Source organism: Grampus griseus (assembly GCF_964374135.1).
Source record: "Grampus griseus genome assembly, chromosome: 11".
Classification (NCBI taxonomy): domain Eukaryota; kingdom Metazoa; phylum Chordata; class Mammalia; order Artiodactyla; family Delphinidae; genus Grampus; species Grampus griseus.
Window position 1 is genome coordinate 10,963,496 of NC_139005.1, and position 18,270 is coordinate 10,981,765.

The window sequence follows — 18,270 nt, forward strand, 5'->3', positions numbered from 1 at the left end:
CCCTCAGAGAATCCATTATATTTTTGAAGAATTAATGTGGCTTAGATCAACTATAAACTTTTTTTCCCCTCGTACAGTACTTAAAGCAGTTTACGTTATCTGGTTTACCTCAGGGAGAATAAATAAAGACTTTTTAAAAGCTGAGTATTTTTTTTAACTTTTATTATGGAAAAATTTCAAATATATACAGAAATAGAATGAAATAATGAGCTCCATGTGCCCATCACTCAGCTTGAACAATCATCAATTTATGGGGCCAGTCTCCTTTTTGCTGTACCCCTACCACCCCCTTACACCCTTAACGTGTTTTAATAAATACCTACATCTAGTGGTGGATAGAGACAAAACAGCACAAGGCAGCTAAATTTTAGGATGGTAAACCAAGTAAGACAAAAGGAAAAGATGGATTTCCTAGCTGATGTGAGCTATCAAGCAAACAGGTTCTTTCTGTGCTTTTGTCCTTCTCTTGATGGTTGGTTACTGTTAAAACAAATTTGTCTTCTTAATACACCCACTTTCAGACTGAATTTTATTCTTTTGTTCTTCCTATTTGTTTTTTCCCCCGGGGGTGTCTACATTCTTTATTTTATTTGCTTTTCACCCATGTCAGAATGTTGGGAGGTCTGAGCCACGGCATGAAATTTAATTTGCCCTGGGACCAACCACTCACCTGGAGATGTCTTTGTGACCATCTGGACTACAGAAGAGAAGAAATTGTTTTTTATCTTTATGGCAGATTGCTCAAAATAAGCTTTGTTGCCACTGTAGCTCTAATGTCTCTAGTCTTCCCCAGCAGTTATTTAAAATTATTGTCAAGATTCAATAATTTGATTGCAAGCTTTAACCATTCGGCTAGATTTGAGCACTTTGGGGCTTAGATTCTGTGGGAAAAACCTTTAATTAGCCTTCTATAAATGGAAATTGATTATCAGGATTTAAACAACTTAACTTTCTAGAAATTATAAAAATTGGCACTCTTTTTATGTAAAAAGTACTATAAAAGAGTAAAAAAAAAAAAGGACCTTGAGCATAGTTTGACTTTTTTTTTTTTTTTCTGGACTGAAATGGAGGCTTTCTTTCAAGCAAATTCCCTGATGTTTGCTGTGTGTGATTTGGCTCTATCTCTGTAACTGCTAATATGTGGCATGGACTTCAAGCTGTCTGGGATCAGGATGTGCCCAAACTCTGTATTGCAAGTCGGGATTCACAGGCATTATGTTACAAAACTGGCTTGCTGCCTTCTCTGTTTGCTGTGTTGTGAGTAGCTGCATTGTTTGTTGCAGTATATGCATTAGCTGTTGTCAGTGTTCAGTTTCCTGCAGGCTGACAAAGTGGGAGGGGCTTTGTTTGATACATAGCTGAGTTTCCACTGTGTGAGTTCTTGAGTGCACACTGGAGCCATCTTAATTACACTTTAGTGCAACTGAGACAGTGCAGCTGTCTCAAAATGGCTGCTAACCTAGTCTTTGTAGCTGCTTAGGCAGCTACTATGCCACTGAGGAGGTTTGTCACATGCATCAGGACCAGAGGTAAGAACCACATTACTCTTTATCTCTGAACATTTTAATTAAGAAACATTTGAATTTTACTAAGTTTATATAGGAAGGCGAACTAAGAGCTTGCTTGCTAAGAAGTTGAAATGTTTGCTGATAGAACATTGAAGCCTCTGTTATGGAAACAGTACATAGGATGGTGAGGTCAAAGGTTAAATTCCTGTAATTTCTCACCGTCTTATGTTCTGACATTGCCAGAACAATTGATCACCACAGTAGTGCTTTTCTGGCCCTGATTAACTTAATGTTCCTTTTATGTTGGATATTTTAGTTTGCTTGATATTTATTTGTAGAAATTAAAAACAATATATTATCTCAGTAGATTTTTTTAAAAAGAAGCCATAAGTAAGCCGTGTTTTGCATGAAGATTGTGATTTTTCTGTGTGTGTGTGTGTGTGTGTGTGTGTGTGTTTTGGAGGTATTGTTTGGTAGCTTTTTGGGAAGAATGTTAATTCTCTGGATGTAAATCACAGTTACAAAAATAAACAAATTTTTAACATTGTTAGATTTTTTTTTTTTTTTTTTTTTAACTGGGTTTCAGTTCTTTCTCATTATGCTGCCTCCTCCCAGCCATCCAATTTTTTCACATTTTTGATGGGGCTAACTTTTCATCCTAACTATTTTTTGCTTAAATTGGCATTCAGATTCAGATTTTGAATTTAGAAATAATTCACATCTTCTAGGTCTGGATACCCTTCTTCTTTGTATCTAATGTATGCTTATACAACAGGGCTGAAGTAAATCTCGGTTTTTTAGTTAAGTGATATGAACTGTTGATGTCCACCTTATCTTAGTTAAAATCTGTGATATATTTAAAAGTAATGACTCAATAATTTTGTAAATTTAGTTTCAAAATTTTCAAAAAGCTTTCTTAACATTGTTCTGAAGTATCAATAGAAAAGTTTATTGAGATATTGTAAGTCCATAGTGACCCAGAAAATAGGAGAATGAAATTTTTATTCACGTATTATTTCAGATAGCAGAACAGTTAGTTATAATTAAAGCACTGATGTTTGGATCGCAGTACTTAATAAAATTTTTTCTAAATAGTATTGTGCATTCCTCTAGCTTTGTCAATAGAGTATTATGAATATATCCCTGACTAATATGACATAGAACAGTAAGTTTTGATCTTTCTGAATACAGAAACTTTTAAAAGACAGCAACTTTTTGCACCTTAAATTCTTATGAAGGACCCCAGAATATTAAAGGGATATATGTATGGTATTTTTATATTGTGTAATTATTTTATAATGTAAAATTATAACATTTACTTATTAATTTTCTTAATAAAATGAGAACAATTAGGCTGTTACGATGAAAATAAAGGTTTGAAACCAGATCATGTATGACAATTATGATCTTATTATTAGTGTCAGGATCTAGGTCACTTAATTGTAGACATCCAGGCGCTAAGGGACTATGGAATTCAGTTTGAGAAGTATTCTAGAACATATATTCTTCATGTTCTTTTTTGACTTACAAATTTTCATGAAGGTAGTATATAAGTTCTATATTTACATGATTTAACAGTTTAAAATTGCTGCCTTGCCCCAAAATTGTGTTTTTACTTGTTCTTATTTTAAAATTCTTTTAGCAACATTATTGTTTTTCCTAAGTTAATCAGTATTTATTTGTTCGGTGGCCTAAAATGTTTTTGGAATAATTAGCTCAGTTTTATCAACAGCTGTAGTATGCTTATTTTACTTCCATTAACTTATTACTTTGTGACATTGTTAGGACTATTTTATGTGATATAATGGATTCTCATAATCTGAACATTTCTTTATGTAAATGTATATAGGAGCTTGCTCCTGAAAGGGAAAAAGAATAACAAATCCAATATGCATGACAAATCCAATATATGTGAGAGGTTCTATCCATCGTGCATTTCACTTCAGTAAGGTTGTGCCCTAGAGTGAGTATGACATAGGAAAGTGAATGTGCTGTGACTCTAATCACTCTTATTTTTTTTGCCTCTCATAGTATGAACAGCTCACTGGATTTCAAAAATTGCATACCATGTAAACCAGCTACTTGGTTTGATATTCTTTATTGCTGGAGAGAAACTGGCCAGGTTGAAACTATTGATCAATTTATGTTAACCTTCAGAGTAGGACCTCAGGGAAATTTTAATGATCCATTCTTCTTGCCTTCTATTGTGGACTGTAATATTTACATCCACCCTCCCCTCCACAAGATGAATCCACTGATTATTACTTATACATGGGGAAACACCAACACTCTGTGTTTACTCAGGATGTTATTGCTAATTCTTTCAGTGCCATGTTGCATTTTTGCAACTATAAACATAAACTAGACCTCACTGGGATTATTACTTTTGGGGTTGGTGACAGTTTTCAAATTTTCTATGCTGAATTCCAGGTTAGCTATTATGCTGAATAATTGAGGGCATAATAAATCTGGGTGCTGGGTAATTGAGATGTTATGTTATTATTTTGTCACTTCTTGTCCTCCCCATTTGTTTACCCTTTTTCACAAGCCATTTCACTAGCATAAACCTTTAAGAGAGATGTTGAGGTAGTGAAAAGAACACTGACCAAGAGTTCAAATCAAAATTTGAATTCTGCTTTTGCTACCCTTTTCTTATATTGGCCATTCCATTTTCTGACTCTCATTTCCTTATGTACAAAATGGAGGGAAAAAATCCTATCTATTTGGCAAGGATATGTTGATGATTACTTTATATAATGTTTCTGAATAGTACCAGGAAATACTCTACAAATATCTGGCATGCTAATTTTCCAGTAGTATTTGAATGCTCTTCAGTTTCTTTGCTTCTCAGATGTCATATACTTTATCAAATGTGATTGGATCAGGGAATGTGGTATGTTTAGAAAGAATGGGAAATTTCTCATAGAACTCATGCTCAGAAGCAAGAAGTAGCAAGAAGCAGAACTCAGGCTTAGAAGCAAGAAGTAATTACCAAGCATCCACTTGGTAATTGATATATTCATGTTTGCACTCCTGGGTTCTACTCTGTTAAATAAATTAGCCATCCTTTGCTGTATGTGGGTAGTGGCAGATGTGTTTATTAAGTAAAGCCAATATAGAATGTTGTCATTACAGAATCAGAGTAGGAGAAATGTTTCAGTTCTAGTCTGGCTGAGTAGTCCAAATATGCAGTGAGAAAATAACTTCTCTAAAGGGATGATGTGAATTCAGGGCCTAGAGTTTTATATGTTTCAGTACAAATGAAAGTCTTTACAGTATAGTTCTCTTTCGCTGGCCACAAACTGGCAGCCAGCAGACTTCTTTGGTCCTTTAACCACTGCCGTATTTCTCTAGTTAACATTTAAAGTGGTCAGATTTTACACAAAAATCTGCATGTCTCATCTTTCAGAAAATAGAATATTGGGCAGTGCTAGAAATGTATTTTTGCTTGAGAAAAATAACCTACAGTTGAGTAGCTACTGTCTCCTTCAGATAGGGCCTACTCCACACAGCTGGTCCTCTTCATTGATTCTGGGCCCCTGAGAGCTGTTCCTTTTCAATCCCTATTCTACTTACTTGACAGATTGTTGGCAACCTTTAATATCTAAAATACAGCTTCTCATCCAGAAGAAAGTAAACATAAGTAAAATCTACCCTACTTCACTTGGTAGGAGAGAGAGCGTATATAAAGTCAGCCTACTCTTTAGAGATAACGGCACGTTGCTAACGTTTTTCTTGTCCTGATTTTTATATTAGAGTACCATTGGTGGCTGATTGAAGGAGATCCAGTGACAACAGGAAAAACTGACAATTGGTTGAAAGTGAGGCGATTAAAAAAATACAAACTAGAAACATACAAGTTCCTTGAGGTCTTTTAATGTGGTAATAAATTCTCATTTCTTTACATGTTATCACTATTAAAGACATCACTATTTGTTGACTTGATGTTCACAGTGATGATATTGAATAAAAAAATGTTAAATTATATTCAAGATGTGCAGTTTCCTGAACAGGTAAATGAAATGAGCTTTAGAAAAGATTTTTGCCTAAATTGATTGAGCTAAGAAATTTTAGCACTTAAAATGAGTAAGTTCCTAAAAGAAAGTGTTCTTAACTGCACTAGACTAGATAATTTCAGAGGCTGTTATTTTTGTTAAAATATCACTCCTGTTTACAAAACATTGACCATCTCAACTACGTGAAGACTACCTTCATGATCCGTGAAACGTTGGCGGTGTATAATAATGATCTGATTTAAATTTGAATTCCACATTTTCCAGAGTAAAAGCCAGCTTCTTAGCATTCATGTAATACCATGACATAGGTAACTCTAGGGAAGTGCTAAAAGAAATTTACTCATTTTTGGAAAATGGCTTTCAAATTAGAGAGAAAGCTTTAGCGAAAATTGAAAAACCGGTTAACTTGCATAGGAAACACTGATGGGCTCCCCTGTCTTCCACTTCTTACACTCCCGAAAGAGAAAGTGATTTGGGAGAAAGCTTAAAGTTTATTCAAAGAAGGGATTTTTAATAAATTGCTCAGGTTAGAACTTTCACTAAGTGTTCTCATTAGTAATTTGTAACAGTCTGTTATTGGACATTAATGTGTGAATATGGAGATGATGAAAATAGTGCTTATTGACTCAACGAATCTTTGAGTTTAATGAAGGAGGGAGTTTTCTTTGAGTTTAATGAAGGGGGGAGTTTAACACCAGAGAAAAGAGTTGCTTCTGCATCTTCCTGAGGGCTTCTACCTTCCCTGCTGAAGTAAACCAGGCACTGCTGCCCAGTGGAGTCATCTGACTGGCGTTTCTTTTGCTGACATACAAGTATCATCGCATGCAAAGTGGAAAGTATTAGTATAGAAGTGATAGTTCTGGTGCTGCTAGTGAGTAGTTGTATAGTTTGGATAAATTATTTAAGCTCTTAATGCCATTCTGTGACCATTAAACAAGGGAGGTGGTTAGACTACAGGGAAGAACACGAACTTTGGAGTCAAGGTGAATTCATGTTCTTCCACTCACTAGTTAGAAGTTTATATGAAAAGCGTATAATAGTGCTCAAAGTATAATGGCTATTTACAGTAAGTGCTCAATAGGTCTTATGCGTTATTTTTTATGGGATGAGGCTAGTTGCTTATTTTCAGAACTTTAGCTTTCTTATCTTTAAAATGGGAATAAAGTACCATACAGAGTTGATACTGGGATTTAAATGGGCATAACAAAGTACCTAGTGTATGTGTGATACAAATTAAGTGTGAGTAAGATTGGTTATTCTTCCTCACAAGGTTTCCTCCAGCACAGATTTTTTTTTCTCTGTTTTTTTTTTCAATCATTATGAAGTTTCAATCATTAGGAAATCTGGGGTACTGGATACTTTAGAAAAGGATCTTTAGGGAGAGGGGATTGTTAGGGACCTGGCTGATAATACAGTAAAAATGCCCGAGAGCAAGGTGTTTAAATCTCAAATTGAAGACTTTAAAGAACCTAAAGGGGACAAAACAAGCATTCTTATTTGTGCTAGGGCAGCATGATAGAGTGAGAACAAAAATGGACTGTGAATTGATCAGTTGATTCAACAGATTTAACAAATATTTATTATGCCCCTGTTATTTGCCAGACACTGTTTTGATTGCAGGCACACAATATCCCTTGCCCTCAAGGAGTTTACATTGGGGCAGGGAAAAAAGGACGAGAGAAATAAATATGAGATGCTTAACATGCTGAGAGATTGAGAATGCCGGGGGTAGGATGGGATAAGTAGTGCCTAGGTGAGCCCTACTCAGAATGTGTTCTGTGGATCAGTTCAAGGTCAGTTCTCATCAGTTCATCTGTTCCTGGTTCTCCAGTAGATAACTGAAATTAAGAGTGTCTAGAAAAAAAAAAGTGTCTAGAAATTTCACATCAGTCTAATAAAATAATTTTATATCAGATCAAATAAGAAAAAGGCTTAATTTATATGCCTTTTTTTCCCCAAATAATTCATTTTCATTGTATTTTACAACAATATTGGTATGTAATGGATTGGAAATAAAACATTGGGTCTTTACCATTGTTAGTTTGAGAAACGCTCAGCTAGATTGGTAACTTCCATTGTTGGCACTTAAGCAGGCTGTAGAGAATTTGAGCTTCTTATGATTAATTCATTGTGAGGGGATTGTTTAACTTATTTGACTTTCAAAAACAGTATCTAAATACTTGTTATTAACATTATATTTTCTGATGGACTAAAGGATTTTAGGTCCTTTGATTTTAAAGTACTTTTATTCAAATAGTTGGGTGTATAAAGTAGAAAGAGAGGAGGAAGCAAAATTAAAAATGGAAGGAATACAATACTTAGATGATTTCCAGCTCTGAGATTTTATGATCAATTGTTGTTTTGGTATAAGACCTTTCCTCCCACAAAGTGTTGCTTATACAGGGTCTACTATGTGAAGTTACACCGTCTTATTATGCATTTGTCCCTGTACCTTCATCTGCCGCTGGTGGGGGCACAGATCCTAAGAAGAGAGTATAGTTGTTTGAGGAAATCTACTACTGCTTATCAAAGATAATGTGGGTAACATTTAAGATTATCCACATATTAGAAGTCCACCAATTCCTGTTGGTATGTAACTTTATCATTCCCCTATCTAGGGCCTTATTATCCTTATTGTGTAATAGGGATAATTTAAGACCTATGTTTTAAGACAGCTGAAAATAAGATTAAAAAATAAGGAACATATTTTGGATAACCCCTAGTTAGCGTATTAAATACTTTTCATTTTATTACCATTTTAGATGTGGCACTAAACTAGTTTCGCATTTATTATTTGAAAATGAAATTTAATATATTTAAACTCAATAAAGTAGTGGAAAAATAGAAGTGGAGGTATAGAACTATTTATTAGTAGGTCATAAAGTAACTATAAAAAAATTTTAAACAGAGGACTTTCATAGATAATGATTCAACTCTTGCCCAGTCAGATCTGGCCAATTAAAACAATACACAAATGATTTAGGTTCAAAAAAGAATATGCCACACAAAATATGTTCTTGTGTAGATATTTGTAATATAACATGCCTGAGTTTTGATATTCAGTGCATGCTTTAGTAGTATTAACTAGTGGTAAATATGTTGAATTATTTAAACATCACAACAGTGATACCTGAAGATGTATTGTCCTGTTATATTTGGTGAAACATAAAGCAATTTGGTTCTAAGAACACATCTATTTAATGATCATTTACTATTTTAGTGATTAGTTAAATTTGAAAGGCAGCTGTAGAGTAGAATGAGGACAGCTTTTAGCTAATATGAATTATAGTTTATATTTTTAATGATTGTTAAAAATAGCGGTCATTGGATTTATGTAATTATATTGGCCCATGCCACAAATAAACTAAGGCTTTTGAATATCTCTGGGGGTTAAAAATATTTTTGGTGGGGTGGAGGTGGGATTTCAGTTATATAAGAGCTACGAGTTGATTTTTTCTTATTACCTGGATTTTAATCATATTAATAAATAGATAACTAGATATATTCTAGAACCAGTCAGTGCCTGTTGGGGAACGAATGGGGGAGGGTTCACTCAGCAGTATTCTTCTTTAGTTTGGTCATGAAATGAGGACTGCTTTATGTAAATTGTTCTTTCTGGCGCCAGCTAGCTGTAACTGCAGTCTGGCTGTACTAGGGCAGCAAATAATATGTGTCATGGATTTTCTGTTTGGAATGTATAAGAATGCAGCCTTTTGGACTGAAAGAGCAGAGTTGATGCATTAGAATAGGAATACTGAGACCTGAACAATTGCCAGTGAATATGTGGAATAGTAAGAAGCTATAAGCCTTTTAAGTTTCTATTCTGCTTTTACAGATTCATGCCTATTGATACTATTGGGTAATATGTGGGAGGTACCTAACTGCACACAGTTGCTGCAGACCTAATAGTTGGCAGCATAGAAAGCCATACAAAAGAATTCTGATTCTAGGCATCTTCACTTGCAACAGTCCTTTGGAAGATGTATGTTGAGTGTTCTGTGAGCTTCATTGACACGCTGTCTGATGTCTTCTGGCTTTTGTGGCTGATGGGATGTTTGCTGCACAAACTACATAACAGATGTGAACCACTGTTTGAAAGGAATTTTAATATGTAGCCAATCTACTGTATTCCTATTATTATTATTATTTTTAATGAATATGTACCAAAAGAGGAATTCAGGCTCAAAAAGGCTGATCTAGAAATCTGCATTAGCTTTTAATGCTTATACAGATGAACTGAGTAGCAGTGGTTAACAGAAGAGGAAATCTTTTTCACAGTATCAAGCTGCCCACAGGTAAGAGATTCAGGTCCTTTTTCTGTGATAACCCTTCTGCTCCCCTCCCTCCTCAGGCCTTACATCTGTCTCTCACCTTTGGGAAGTTTTTCTTTGTTAGTTTTAGTAATACCAGGATTACTAGATTGTTTAATGTTAATTTTCAGGAGATTCTGAATGTCATATTTGGATTTGATTTTTAAAAAAATATTATTTTCACCTTCTCTAATTTTCCTCGGGTTCGAATTGAAATTAACAGTGGGTGTCATATGTGAACATTACTCATGCATACAATATATTCACATTACATAGGAATCAGTTTTAGGTCTCTCATCATTATAGTCCTGTTACTGTGTTCTCCGTTGTAGTGACACCAACTGGTACATACGGAGCGATGACATTTTGTAACCTTACTAAACTATAAAGTTTTAGTTTAAATGTACCCCTTTGACTTCATCAAAATCAGAATGCTTATGTTTTTACAAGGGGCTCATTGGCATACATTAGATAATGTGTATTTATATATATATATATATATATAACATGGTCAAGTTTTCTCTACCACCCTCATCGTTTCCATTTCCACATATTTAAATGTATCACCATTTTACAAAGTGAATTTAAGAATTTAAAACTAACATGAGTGTATTAATTAGAAATTCCATTGAATCTAATATTTTATTTCTTAAGGTAGGTGAAAGGTACATAGGCATTTGTTATATTATTCTTTTTTTGTATGTCTGAAAAATTGCATACAAAAAAATCTCATTGAAATAAAAAACTATATAAAATAAAGAATATATAATTGTTACTGTAAAGATATGAAGATTTATATTTATAAAGAAATGCATACTGATATCAGTATGGCCAATGATAAAATATATTACTGATTGATCTAATAATAATTTTAGGGGGATGAGAGTGGGGAGGTGAGGAAGTTGGATGAAATGAAGGATGGTAGTTTAGAGGCTACCACTCTAGTGGTAGTTTAGAGGCTACCACTCTAGTGGTAGTTTAGAGAGGCTAGTTTAGAGAAGTGGAGGAAATGAATTAGATTAGGCAGTTCTCTGCCTTTGCCTTCTGGGAGTTAAATAGCAGGTTCTTTCTGCAAACTGAAAGTGTTAGTTTTAGGTGGGACTTCAGTTCTCTAGATTCTGAAAGGTAGCTCATCATTTGTTACTACTGTGTAGTTGAGTACTTAAAAAAAACTAGAGGCCAGCTGTGATAGAAGGCACACTCATGTTTCAGGGGCATGAACTATTTCCTGTCGCCCTTTGACAATATTGCTTGGGATTTTTAAAATGATTGTTTTAATGTATGTTCTGTTGAAGTATAAAAATGTATGTTTGTGGGTGTATTTCCTCTAAGTAAACAAATTCACTAGGATTGGAGAAATGCTGATAGTAGAAATATATCAATTTCGATTAATGTGCTTGAGGTTGGATGGAAGAATGAGGTTGGATGTGTTCTCCTGGTGTGGAGAGCATGGTTGGGAAATATTTTCAGACTTTTCTTGAGCCATTGTTTAGGAGAATATTGGGCTGGGAAGATGGTGGAAATAGACTGACTGGTTTATATATATAGGTAAAGAGGCAAGGAGTTGTTAGACCAAAAAACAGAGGAATTTATTGATTGGTATTAGAGTTGGGGGTCATGGAAGAGAAAGATGATGGAAAGTAAGACAGAGGAGTATTCTGTCTATAGAGAAATAAACCTAAAAGGAAGCAGGTAAGACAAAAAAATAAAGGCCATGAGCATAAAGATGTGTAATCTTTGAGACTGCTGAGGTTGAGTGTGCGTGATCCAAAAATCTGGGGGATAAAATTTGCATTTTTAGTTTTTGTGTTCCTCTTAGGCAACAAAATTTATTTAGCAAGCAGTGTAGACTTATGAAATCTTCAGAGTGAAATGGGCCTAAGTGATCTAGTAGTTCTAACATCACACTTTGCATGGGAGTCTACTGTTTGGTATTTCTGACAGGTAATTATCTAGTTTCTGCGTCAACCTTTCTAATGACAGAAGAGAGAGGCTCTAATTTCTTAAGGCAGTTCCTTCTTTTGTTGGATATCTGAAAAAAAATTAACATTTGCAGATTTTGAGACAAAATTGGCCTTTCATTGTTTTGTTCCTGCCCTCTACCTTGTGTCTGTCTCTTTCTCTGTGTATCTATCTTTTTTACATGACAGATCTGCACTATTTAAAGAAAGCCATTAAAATTCCCTTGTGTTTTCTAGGCTAAATATCCTCTGTTTTCCAACGTTTCCTCATACACTACATTGTTCTAGGTCCTTCTTTAGCCTGGTCATCCTGCTGTTCTTAAAAGTCTCTCTTTATCTGTGATGCTCATAAGTAAATGTATTACTAAAAAATATCCCTTTCCTCTGACTGTGTACTTCTGTTCTGCAGTTTAACTTTGCATTGACATTTTTGGCAGCCTCCTCCCACTGTTGGATTTTACTGAGTTTGCGGTAAGTTAAAATCCCTCAGTCTTTTTCATGTATTCCATTGATAACATTTAATATACTTAAATATTTGAACCAAGAGTATTACCTTATATTTGTAGTTATATTTTCTTCATGATTTCTAGTATTGTTTATTATGCTTTCTTTAGATTCTCCTTGCAATATTTTCCCCCTTTTAGTAGTCTTTTCAAAGAACTGGCCTTTTGGTTTCATTGATTGCTTGCTGTTTTATTGAGTTTCCCATGATAATTTTCCATTTTTATTGTAATTACTTGTTTTGGGTTTATAACTTTTACTAGCATTTTTGAGTTTGTGCTTTTTTATTAATACGTGCATTTAAGGTTTTCTCCAGAGTATCATTTTAGTTGAATTCCCTGGGTTGTATTTTGTTAATACTTTGTCGTTTTTATTATTTTTACCACTGATTTCCTCCTTAATCCAAAGTTGTTTTGTTTTTCTTTTTAATTTATAAGGAGATAACTTTCCCTCTCATTTCATTTTTGTTTATCTAAATGTATTATGTTATGGCCCGAGAATGTGGCCTTGTGGGAATTTTTTTGGGGGGGGTGGTCTTGGAATTTATGATTTCCTTGTCACCACATGCACAGTCAATATTAATGTATGTTGGTTTTGTTCATAAAAAATTCATATTCTGGGTTTTTTGATATACAATTCTATTTATTTTTCTGTTTTTCTAGCATGTTAATTGAGAAATGCATTTTTTAATATTACTTTTGTTTTTATCTGTAGAGTTTAGAAAAAGGTGTGTCTTTGTGGATTTATTAGTCTTTTCCTGAATTTTTAAAAACGTGTTTTTTCTTTATGTTATTTGAAGCGATATTATTTAGATATATCAAAGATAATGTTTCTAGTGGATTGTACCATTTATTAATTAGAAATATCTTTTTTGTCCCATTACTTGATCTTCAATTTGAACTTTTTTTTTTAATATGTTACATATAGGCTTTATATGTATACTTAACTTTTTTTTTTGTATTTTTGGTTAGCATTTGCCTCATGTATCATTTTTCACCTCTTAGTTCTCAACGTTTTATGCTCTTTTAAGGTATGTCTCTTTTTTATAGCACATATTTGATGATATTTATATTTTACCCAGCTTGAAACCTAAGTTATTTTTAGATGATAGTTTTTTTTATTTTTGTGCCATATTCCACAATCTCTAAGTCCATCAACTCCCATTTTGTAATTATCTTGGATTTTGATTCCAGAATATTTGTTTTAAAGATGGTGGGTCCTCAGTTATTTCAGTCTGCCCATGAGTTTTACTTGTTTTATGGAGCATTGCTGTTTCCCTTATCTGAGTTTCTTCCTAGGGCCTTTTGCTGTCTTGAGTCTGTAGTATATCTTTATATAATTATGTTAGCAATAATCTGTTTCCTCAGACTTTGCTCAGAAGTAATACCTTTAGTTTTTCTATCCTTGTTGATTTTCTGGCAATAGGATTCTAGGCTAAAAATAACTTTTCCCCTGAACTTTGGATATTGTTGTTTCTTTTAGCATTCAGTATTGCTGATGACAAGTCTGATGTCAGTTTAATTCTTACTCCTTTGTAGTTAAAAATGATTTTTTAAAAAATTCTAAGATATTAGTATTTATTCATATTGTTTTCCTGAAATCTTAACACAGTATGTCTAAGTGTTAAAAACTTTTTTTTTCTTATTTTAATTTAGTCTGTTTTGGTAATTAGTAGGCCTTTTCTATGGAAATCTTTTTTTTGGGAGGGGGGATCTGTGAATTTTTTTCTTCTCTCCTTTTTTTCTCAGTTCTTTTTTTCTATAAATCCTCTTTGGTGAAAGTTGTTGCTTCTGGGTGTATCCCCTATGCCTCCTTTCTTTCTGTTTTTCCTTTGTATAATCCTTACCCACCCCCCCGACCCTGAATTTTTAATTGATTACACTCATTTTTGTGTTTGAGTTTTCCTATTTTATGTTGAGTAGATGCTGACCCAAGTGATTGTGAAGGAGGTGGTACTTGCTGCTCATGGCATATGCTGGGAATTTGTGTTTTGAATGGTAGCCTTCCTTCCCTGTCTCTTCTGGGTTTGTGTGGGTCACTACCCTTTCCACATTCATAAATGTCACTGCTGCCCTGGTTTAGCATTAGCATTAAAGAGATTGGGGGAAGTGGAATGAGCTTAACTGTTAAGATAAAAATCACATGAATGTGTTTTCATTTTAAAATTGAAACGGATATAGCAAGTCTAAGTGAAAGTCTATATATTCGACTGTCTTCTCCCTAAGTGAACTGCTGTAACTAGTTTGGCATTTATCCTTCCAGACTTTGAAATATCACTTGAGATATTTCAGAGATTATATATTGAGATATATAAATGTTTAGAAATATATTATTTTGCATTTTAAAACATAATTGCATAAAAACTGGAAACACTTATTGACTACTTATATGTCTGAGAACTTTCTACTTACATTCTCATTTAATCCCCATAACATTTTTATGAGGACAGGCATTATAATAGTCTCAATTTCGTAGATGAGGATACTGAGGCAAGGAGAGAATAAGTATCTTGGACAGGTAACTTAACAAGGAAGTGATCATACCATATACAAAGAGGTATGTCTGGCTTCAGTGTTTGTACTGTTAAGTACTGTGAATTCTGTAGCTGCTTGTACACTTAATATTCATGCCTTTAAAAGAGATCTACCACATTCTTTACTTTTCTTAGCGTTCTTTATTCTTTTTTTTTTTTTTTTTGCGGTATGTGGGCCTCTCACTGTTGTGGCCTCTCCCGCTGCGGAGCACAGGCTCCGGATGCGCAGGCCCAGCGCATGGCTCACGGGCCCAGCCATTCCGCGGCATGTGGACCTTCCTGGACCGGGGCATGAATCCGTGTCCCCTGCATCGGCAAGTGGACTCTCAACCACTGCGCCACCAGGGAAGCCCAGTGTTCTTTATTCTTTACTGTGGATGCTGAAGTTTTTTTTTTTTTTTTTAACTATTAGTGATGGCTGTTAAATTTGATTGTTTGCTAGTACAGTGCAGCAGTAGGTATCCTGATACATTACCTTTTTAAAACATATTATTAGTGTATTTAAGATACATCTCAAAGTGTCTTTGGTGTGTCAAAGTGATGCACAGTTCCTGCTTATTTGCCCCTGAAAATAGTTATGACAGTGAAGTCTTCTACCAGCAGTGTATGGTGCTACTCATTGCTGTACATTATTGCTAACAATAAGTAGTTGCCAATCTGATGTAAAAAAAAAAAAAATGTATTTTCTCTTTGTTTTGTCTTTCCCTGATTATTTTGAAGTTGAACATTTTTTCTAACTTATTTTAATGAGTTACTTGTTTGATTCTTTTTTTACTCTTCTTTTGAATTTTTTGTCCTTTTTATTCACTAATAGATGTTCTTTTTTATTCTGGGAACTAATTCCATACCACTACGCTTTTTTTTTTTTTTTTTAAACTGGGAGCGGCTCCTCTGTCACTGCGGCTGTGCAGTAGACCCGCCTCCCAACCCCGGGCCGCGAGCCCCGGCTATTCGGTGGCGCAGCCTGGAGCTGGCCACCTGCAGCCCACCAGCACGTGCGAGGCACCCTGAGTGCAGTGCCCGGTGTGCACGGAAGATCTGAAGATCTGAAGATCAGCAGATCAGCACTCACAGAAGACAGGGCGAGCAGAGAGGGAAGGAAGGTCCAGCTGGGAAGGGCTGGAGTGCAACCCCACTATGTTTTTTATCTTTCACGTATTTCTCAAAACGTGTGGTTACTTGTAGTACTTTTCTGTGCCTTTGATATTTTTCTACATTGAGTCATATACCCAACATAGTTTTAATATTTCACATATTTTCATAGCTTCATGAATCTTTTTCTTATATGTTAATGTTTTTAGATACCTTTTTTTCTTGCTGTTCTGAATTAAATGTTTTCTTCTTTATATCTTTTTTGTTTGAGCTCTTACTGCTTTGGTCAGGATTTCTAGAACAATAAATGTGTGAATATAGTATTACACTTTTGTTTTTGCCTTTAGTGGAAATGCCTATGGTGTTTTACTACTAAATGTGAAGTTTCCTGTTGGTTTGAAGTAGCCACTATCAGCTAAGGGAGCAGTCTTTATGTTCTTAATTTTCATTTTTATCAGTAAATGAGTCTTGAAACATATTCAGTGCCTTTTTAGGTTCTGTTGAAAAATGACAGTTAATTTTTAGGTTGTTAATACATTTCTGAATATGCTTAAGTTTTTAATTATTAGAGGTGTTTAAAATGGAAAAACAGTGCAGTTTGGGGTAGAAAATTTCTCATTTAGTATTTAACCAGGCCTACAGGGATAGAGTACTTTGATGAGAATGTATAGTTTTTTGTCTCTGGGCCTTCAAGATCTAGCGTAGGAAGTCTCAGTCATTTTCCTACAGACTGGGGCTATTCTTTGCACAGTATGTTATTGAGTCAGTTGTTATGCCATTAACAGTGAGGTGGCTAATCACATTTCTTCTGTTCTCCAGTAGAATAGCTTCAGACTCTTTATTCCAACATTTAAAAGATGATAAAAAATTTCCTAGAGAGATATAACAAATATTTGAAAATACCAAAATAAGGTCTTTGATTCTGAATTTGTGAACCCTTGAAAAGAGCTTGGTGGTATATTGCATTTATCATTGTATTTCTTTGGGCTTTTTTTTTATCCCCCACCTCCTTTTTTTTTTCCCTTTCTTTCCTTTCTTCTTTTTTAAATTCTGGAGGCTCTAGGCTCAGTTAAATATTTTAATGTGGCAGACAGCCAGATTTCCAGTAGCCCTGAACTCAGCATGTTGCTGTTTCTAAGCAACTACTTGTGAAGTCTTGTGGATGTAACTAACTGAATTATAAATAGGGTTATGAGCAGAAGTGCAATTGAAATTGAGATTGGTAAGAAAGGCATACTCTTTTTTTCCCTCCCATTTAAATTTGAGTTATTCTTTATGCAGAGTCAGTTTTTAGAAATCTGGCTCATAAAACTTGGGTGTACTAACCCTATCAGGAAGACAGTAAGGGCTTTGTAGAGGTTTTTTTGTAATCACACATCTGAAAGCCTTTTTTTGATTATTAGGATTGAATAGTCTATACTGGACAGATGGCAGTTAGTGGAAAATAGAGTACTTCTCCTAAGTTTCATGGTCATTCATGTGGAAAGATGACCACACATAGTATTACTGCCTATATTTTTTTCCCACATTTATGTTAAAATCTACATGTTGTAACACTTAAATTTTGGCTATATTTTTATACTTTTAATCACATTGTTTCTTTAGTGTCTTAAAAATTGTCCTTTAATAGTGACCATATAGACATTTGATAAATGCATGAATACACCAAGCTATCTTCGCCATTTCTCAGTAGAGCAGTGGACTTTAGAGTGGAATTTATTAAAATTTTATTTAAGAATCAAAATATAAGTATTCTCTCAGGTCTTCTAATTTGTTTTCCATTTATTCCAGATGGAAAACTTTAGACCTAAAGATTTTAAATGATTTGCCTAACCCAAATCTCTCCAATCTGCGTTTTTTCTGCGTTATTCTCTTACTGATACAGATCTAACAGCTTTTTTTTTTGCATTCATGTTTCATCAGTTTATACGAAGTTTAATTGTATTCTGTAATTTAAATTAGAAACATACAACTGAATTCGGTAACAAGCACAACTAATATGAACAGATTTAGATGAGAGTAGAAGAACATGAGATCTCAGTATGCTTGTGGTTATCAATTGTATGTTCATAGAATGTGTGGAAAACATCAGCTCATTTGGTCTGATGGTTAAGAGGAGAGAGACTAAGAGAGTTTCCAAAGTATAGTGTTTTTTGGTCAGATCTGCAGATTTTTTTAGGTTCTGAAAGAGGAAACAAAGTGATAATCCTTGGTTTTGGGTAAAGGAACTCTGCATTTTCTTAAAATACATCACAAACTTTTGATAGTAGCTTCTGATAGCCCAACCTGTATTAACTCAGCTTTTTAGGAACATTTGCCTGAAGCAAATAGATTATATTCTCACGTATT

General features: G+C 34.3%; 1 protein-coding gene across 2 annotated transcripts in view; it reads left to right on the top strand.

The window, feature by feature from the left end:
- The window catches only part of ATF7IP (activating transcription factor 7 interacting protein), a 127,475-nt gene that overhangs the window by 16,803 nt on the left and 92,402 nt on the right, over positions 1–18,270 (top strand). The window contains exon 1 of one of the 2 annotated variants that reach the window (XM_082666604.1): positions 1,463–1,529. The exons of the other annotated variant lie outside the window; for it this stretch is intronic. Within the exon in view, the coding sequence (XP_082522730.1) occupies positions 1,490–1,529 (40 nt within the window). The 5' untranslated portion in view covers positions 1,463–1,489. Of the gene's footprint in view, positions 1–1,462; positions 1,530–18,270 lie in introns of those variants that run through there. 2 annotated transcript variants of the gene reach the window in all.